General features: G+C 34.3%; 1 protein-coding gene across 1 annotated transcript; it reads left to right on the top strand.

Annotated features, from left to right (window-relative positions):
- Window positions 1-3,209: 3,209 nt before the first annotated feature.
- On the top strand, window positions 3,210-5,954 carry LOC138868312 (uncharacterized). Its single transcript, XM_070145857.1, has 5 exons — window positions 3,210-3,896; window positions 3,994-4,211; window positions 4,744-4,847; window positions 5,008-5,438; window positions 5,571-5,954. Exons 1-5 carry the CDS (start codon window positions 3,210-3,212, stop codon window positions 5,952-5,954), a joined length of 1,824 nt encoding a protein of 607 aa, XP_070001958.1.
- Window positions 5,955-7,429: the final 1,475 nt, after the last annotated feature.

The raw sequence follows: 7,429 nt of genomic DNA, 5'->3' as shown, positions 1-7,429 counted from the left end.
CTTACGGGTCAGGGTCTGCACGCGCATTGCTGTGGGCGCGCGCGACACTTGCTGTGTTGACCTGAGGCTGGGCGCTGGTGCTTGGCATCAGGGTCTATGCGCGAGGCGCTGCTGGAATGGGCCTGCAGCTGGGCACTAGCGAGGCATCAGGATCTGCGCGCGCGGCATTGTCAGGGCGCGCGACGCTGTTGTCATTGGCCAGCCCTTGGGCGCTGGCGAGAGGCATCGGTGGGGCGACAGAGGCGCATGCGCGCTTGTCACTTGGCGCAGCCAAGACCACGGGGCCGACCATGGCGCTAGGCATTGTGAGGCTTGCTAGGCCGCCATGGGGCACGGCCAAGGGGTCATGGGGTGTGTCTGAAAAGCTGCCCATGACATTACTTCTAAGTATTGAACACATTCATCAAATTGTAAAATTCTTTGTAGTCCTACAAGATAGTAAATTGTAATATACCAAATAAGTGAAAGATTTAGAATCAAGATATTCATCTCCACTATTTCAATAAATTAATATTTTCTATGTTTATACAAGAAATTGAAATGTATCCTAGCCTTTGTTCAATTAAATTAGCTTCTAGCTTTATTTTCGGAACAAGAGTGGTGGTCTCTTAACAATGGTCAATCCAAAATATATACGCGATATGTTTTGAGTAAAAGAGTGGATTCTTCCATATAAATTTAGCTAAACTCTCACACAGAGGTATATGTGCGTAGATATAATCAGTGACATAGCTAGAAATTCTGTCAAAGATGTTCAAACTTTAAACAAGTCAATATTTTAAGTTTAAGAGTTATTTTATCAGAAAATTTTTTTGATTGAAAAAGAATCAAATAGACCACACATGGTGGTCTCCGTTCAGTTTTCGAAAACAAAATTAAATGAGCAAAACTTTAAACCCGTGAATAACACGTCACTTTGAATATCCTGAACCGATAGATTGCCTCACTCAGTTGTGTTAGGGGTGTTTAAAATATATAATATATACATTTAACATATATACGCTGTATAATTTTTCGACGAAGGGTGTGTGCTTGACCACTCTTGGCATAGGGTGGCGACGCCACTGGATATAACGTTCGACCCATCCCAATCTCTTGTTTCTACTGAACTCGTGAATAGAGGCGAATTTTAGATTTACGCTCTATGAGTTCAACCTTTAAGGTTTTAGTATTAGACTCAACAACAACAACAACATACACAGTGTAGTCCCACAAGTTGGGCTTAGGGAGAATAGTGAATATGCAGTATTACCCCAACCTTTATGCAAGTAGAGAGGCTGTATCTGATAGATCCTCGGCACAAAGTTAGCATGAATAAACATAAGTGTTATATTTTTAGCATTAAACTCGTTCTATATTAAAATTATAGGTTAAGAAAGAGGTACAACCTTATCATTTTGGAACCATTCAGAATAGGGTGGATTAAAAATGCCATGAGAGTCGACTTTATCTTGAAGCAGAAAAGGTCCATTCAAGAATACAAGATCGAGCTTCTCAAGTACAGCTTGTGGCCAACCAAGTTCCATTTCTTTCTTCAATATTTCAGCATTGGCTCCATGGCCATGGAGGCTAAGAACTTGAGGCTTTTTTTCTGATTTCTTTTCCATATGGCTCCAGCTCTCCTTTTTTCCTTAAGAAAGTTGTGTCAGGAGCTTAGTGTGCTCAAGCTCAGCTGCTCTTCATTTATCTATTATTCCATTCTTTTCAATTTATGTAGCAGCATTTTTTTTCCTCTGTACAGGAGGAACGGTAACTTTCTAAATTTGAAAATAATTTAATTTAAATTTCATTTTATATATTCTTAATGACAAGCTTTTATATTCACGCAAATATTATGATATATTTACAAACATAAATTTTAAAAGTTTTTTCTATCGAGATTGTTACACAAATAGCCGGTCAGATTGGTATACATAAAGTATACATTGATTATACACATCTATATATATATATATTATATATATCTTATACATCCACCAACTATTTTTAGTTTAAGAGATTAGGTGGGTGATTATTTGGTTAATTCTTTTTTTCTCTTCCATTATAAATTTTGGCCCATTCAAACTATGCCACATAATTTAAAAAGGAGGGAACATATATTTAAGGTGGTCTTTGTATTCTCTTTGAATTAATTTGTGTCTTGCAAATATCCATGTGCATGCTTTTGTCATTGAGTTTAATGGACTTAGGTCTTGATCATAATATCTGAAAATTATCCTTCCTGGTCCATACCTATTATATGATGTAAGTGCACAAATAGCCACTAACAGCACCTGTCTTTATTTTAAAGAAGTGTTTTAAATGTCTTTAGTCTTTAGCCACTGGTTTAATAAACTTATACTTGACTGGACGAAAATACCCTTCTGCTATAACTTATACCTACGCGATCAGCAGCAGCAACAACAACAACGCTAAACTATAGAAGATTTCTACGCGATCGTCAAAATTGCAAAAGATTCTCTTCCAATTTCAAACTATAGAATTCAACATTCTCATCCAAAAATCGACATAGATTTACAGTAAGTTATACTTTTATGTGTTTCTATTGATTTTTATTTCGATATAGTTATACTTTTTCCGATTTCTATTGATTTTTATACAGTAAGTAGAAATTTGATTTGTTTTTGAATTTCTGGATTGATAAAGTTAAGGACATCGCGTCCTGTGATAATTCTATAAAAATTTAAAACATAATATTAAGGACATAGTGTCCTGATTTTGCAAATTGAATTGAAAAAGTTAAGGACACAATGTCCTTAACTTTGTTGTTGTTCTTCTGTATATTAAGGACATACTGTCATAGTTTTGCAAATTGTTTTGAAAAAGTTAAGGACACTAGGTCTTGAAGTTTAAGTTTCAAGTTGAAAAGTTCAGGACACTTGGTCCTGAACTTTCAATATTTAAGGAGAGTTGGTCCTTAACTTACAGTTATAAGTTAAAAAGTTAAGGACAGGTAGTCCTTAACTTTGGGTTTCAAGTTCAAAAGTTAAGGACAAGAGTTCTTAAGTTTGACTGGCAGGTTCAAAAGTTAAGGACAGTCAGTCCTTAAGTTTGAATTACAGGTTTAAAAGTTAAAGACAGATAGTCCGTAACTTTGAATTACAAGTTCAAATGTTAAGGACACTTGGTCTTGAACTTACTTGTTCTTAATTAAACAAGGATTGCATTATAAAATATGTCCTGAGTTTCCCATTCTCTTGACTTGTAGGATGGAAACAATATATATTATAGTTGCTTTTAATGGTAGATGGACTGAAGACTATAAATATCTTGATCATCAAACAAAGCTTGTTCTAGTACCTGAGGCAATTCGGTTTGAAGATTTCATTAAACAGATCTTTGAAGTTATTGAATTGGATAGACACAAGTTTGAAGCAGTGATATGGTTTGATATCAACCTTAGAACAATAAAGGGAATGCTTGTATCCAAAGATTTAGATCTTCACACATGTATAGAGTTACTAAAACCTCATTCACTATTGAAGGGCTGTCATTTCATTGTTGATATTTCGGAAAGAGTTTTTGGATCAACAAGCAACGAACATATCAACACAGAAACTAAACATGACAATCAAAACAAATGCCAACAAATAATGGGAATAGATATGGTTGAGGCTCAAGCAATAACTGAAGAGGTTCTTCAAACACATGTCAACAGAGAAACTCAACATGACAATCAAAACAAATTCCAACAGATAATGGAAATAGATATGGTTGAAGCTCAACCAATTACTGAAGAGGTGCTTCAAACATTTGATTCTATTCAAGTAGAAGGACAAAGCATTATAGATATTGACAACGAACAAGCTTTGTGTATTCAAGTCTTAGAGAGTGCACCAGGAATCGAATTTGAAACAAAAAGAATCCCCAACTACGATATTAAGAGAAAATGCTTCGTTGGATGAAATAAAAGTGGGATCAGTATTTGACAAAAAGAAGAGTATAATTAACTGTTTTTCGAACATAGAAATTAAAGGACATTTTGAATTCAAGGTTATTAGATCCATCTCAATAAGATATTCATTGAAATGCAATGATGATAGGTGTGGTTGGTGTGTGCGTGCTTTCAGAATTAAAGATTCGACACTGTTCAAGATAGTAAAGATTGAGAAAAAGCATGACTGCTCTGTTAACACTATGAAAGATGATCAAAGGCATGCAACTTCAAAGTTTATTAGTGGTTACATTATTGACAATCTTCGAGACCCAAGGTTTGAAGTTACACTAGTTTTTGTCTTGGCAAAGATGCAAAAATTGCATGGACTAGACATTGGATATCATAAGGCGTGGCGTGCTATTCAACTTGCTTCCTCTTTAATAAGAGGAACTCCCGAAGTGAATTGTGAATTATTGTCTTCATACTTGTATATGATGACAAGTAAAACCCGGGAACTTATACTAACATAAAGATAGACGACAACAACAGGTAAACAATAAAAAAAAAGTTTATTAGTACATTTTATAAAATTTAGGACATGCTTTCTTTAACCAGTTAACTTTTGAGTTGTAACCGAAGTTTAGGACTGACTGTCCTTAACTTTTGAACTTGTAATTCAAAGTTAAGGACTGCATGTCCTTAAGTTTTGAACTTTGAACTCAAAGTTAAGGACTGCATGTCCTTAACTTTATAACTTGAAACTCTATGTTAAGGACTGACTGTCCTTAACTTTTAACTTTACAATATGAAGTTCAGGACTACCTGTCCTTAAGTTCTGTTAACCTTGTTTTATATTGTATTTTCAGGTTTCTTTATATGTTTTATGTATATGGATCATCAATATCTGGTTGGAATCATTGTAGACCAGTGATTGCTGTTGATGCAACTTTTTTGAAGTCAAAATTTCGTGGTATTTTAATGATTTCAGTTTCAAAGGATGCAAATAACCAAATTTTCTCACTAGCCTTTGGAATAACAAAATCTGAAAATAACAATTCCTATGAGTGGTACTTTAGTCAGCTTCGCAATGCAATTGGGAGCCATGAGAATTTAATTTTTTTATCAGACAGGCCAAGCTATTGCATATGGCATTGCAAACGTATATCCTAAAAGCCATCATGGGATTTGCATCTATCATTTGGAGCAGAAACTAAAGCGAAGAAAGGTGAAAAGTGAGGTCATAAAACTTTTCCAAAGTGCTGCAAGAGTATATAAGCGCAAAGAATTTGACCTATACATGTCAGATATAGCAAAAGTAGATAAAAAGACTTATGACTACTTGATGGAAGAACCACCGGAAAGGTGGGCACGTTCTTGTAGTCCACGACGAAGATATGACATGCTCATAACAAACATAGTTGAGTCAATGAATTTTATCCTATTAGAATCAAGGGAGCTGCCTATATTAAGAATGATGGATTTCATTCAAGTGAAGCTACAACATTGGTTTTATGAAAGAAGAAATGAAGCAGAAGGAACTTTTTATGATGTTTCTTGTTGGGTAGAGGAGGAATTGAAGGAAAAAAATAGATTTAGCATTTACTTTGAATGTAAGTATTATGTTCTATGTTTAGCTTATGATTTTAATATAATTTAACATAACGTACTAACTTATAATTTTTCAACATTGAAGGTCTTCCCTGTTGATTCATGGCGTTCTAGAGTTGAAGAAGAAGGAATGACTTTCTTGGTGGACTTAAACAAAAGAACATGTGATTGTTTTCAGTTTCAATTTGATGAATTACCATGCCTACATGCAATTTCAACTATAGAGAAGAGAAACATCAAAAAGTCTAACTTTTGTTCGCACTGGTACTTAAAGGAATCTTGGCTGAAAACATATGAAAGACAAATACATCATGTAGGGCATACTGATTCTTGGATTGTAACAGAGAGTGTTAAGTCACAAATTGTTAAACCTCCAGATTTCAAAGTTCCACCAGGTAGAAGGCAGAAGAAAAGGCATATTCCAATTACCGAGTCATCAAAAATAACATTCAAATGTGGTCATTACTGAAGAATTGGTCATAATAGAACAGCTTGTATATATTCTCCTGCAGTCCATCCATTTTCAAAAAAACATAGAGAATAGTAGATATATCCACTTTTGTTTATCGACTGTTTTAAGTTTTGCTATAAACTGGATTCATTTAGATTATTCTTAATTGAGCAGATGTCTGAAGTTTCAAAATTTCTTTCGGCTTACCTTCTTTTTTGCTTCTTTTGAGTTCAAAGATTAAAATTTAAGGACAGGAGTCCTTAAGTTTGACTTGCAGGTTCAAAAGTTAATGACAGGCAGTCCTTAACTTATAGCTCAAAGTTCAAAACTTAAGGACTGTATGTCCTTAACTTTGAGTTTTAAGTTCAAAACTTAAGGACTGTCTGTCCTTAACTTTGAATTTCAAGTTCAAAAGTTAAGGATATGAGTCCTTAAGTTTGACTTGCATGTTAAAAGTTATGGAGAGACAATCCTTAAGTTTGAATTACACGTTCAAAAGTTCAGTACAGACAGTCCTTTACTTTGTGTTGAAAGTTCAAAAGTTAAAGACAGACAGTCCTTAACTTATAGTTCAAAGTTCAAAAGTTAAGGACTGTTTGTCCTTAACTTTAAGTTTCAAGTTCAAAAGTTAAGGATGGGCAGTCCTTAACATATAGTTCAAAGTTCAAAACTTAAGGACTGTTTGTCCTTAACTTTGAGTTTCAAGTTCGAAAGTTAAGGACTGCCTGTCCTTAACTTTGAGTTTCAAGTTCAAAAGTTAAGAACATGATTCCTTAAGTTTAACTTGCAGGTTAAAAAGTTATGGCCAGACAATCCTTAAGTTTTAATTACATGTTCAAAAGTTAAGGACATGAGTCCTTAAGTTTGACATGTAGGTTCAAAAGCTAAGGACATGCAGTCCTTAAGTTTGAATTACACATTCAGAAGTTCAGGACATCCAGTCCTTAACTTTGTGTTCAAAATTCAAAAGTTAAGGACACTTGGTCCTTAACTTTGAATTTGAAGTTCAATTACACTTAGTCATGAACTAATACTAACAAACTCAATGGACAAATCAACATTTGAGAGAAACAAAGAAATTAATAACATGATGCCTTGATATTACTTCTGAAATTGTAATTTTGCATAGTTGTGACAAAAAATTATGCTACGCAAACAAAATATAAGTGCCTTTTGAGGAATTTACAGAGTATTTCAGAAGTTTTCTGAACTTTCAGAATTCATATGGATTCTTTACAACAATTTTATACAAAAGATCAACCACAACTAACTTTCTTTACAACTAAACTACAACTCCTTTGGACAACAAGTTTCATTTTCACTCTCATAATCATCGCCAATATTTTCTGATGGTGTATCATAACCGGAATTTCTTCTCCACTCACCATGTGCCCAAAGATTTGCGGCAAGTTCTTTTCTAAAGTCTTTAATATCTTCAGGTTGGAATTTCTCCATATCCTTTCCAATCATCAATAACTCCACATATTTAATCA

This window comes from Nicotiana sylvestris, chromosome 5 (genome assembly GCF_000393655.2).
Source record: "Nicotiana sylvestris chromosome 5, ASM39365v2, whole genome shotgun sequence".
In the NCBI taxonomy this organism is placed as follows: domain Eukaryota; kingdom Viridiplantae; phylum Streptophyta; class Magnoliopsida; order Solanales; family Solanaceae; genus Nicotiana; species Nicotiana sylvestris.
Note: the sequence above shows the minus strand (reverse complement) of the source record. Positions and strands in the feature narration are given on the sequence as shown.

Bases quoted from the DNA above. Each gene is read 5' to 3' on its own strand.
- LOC138868312 (XM_070145857.1), top strand. From the start codon at position 3,210: ATGGAAACAATATATATTATAGTTGCTTTTAATGGTAGATGGACTGAA. The intron at 3,897-3,993 runs GTTGGATGAAAT...TTTGAATTCAAG, and splicing joins ATATTAAGAGAAAATGCTTC to GTTATTAGATCCATCTCAAT. The intron at 4,212-4,743 runs GTTTGAAGTTAC...TTGTATTTTCAG, and splicing joins GACAATCTTCGAGACCCAAG to GTTTCTTTATATGTTTTATG.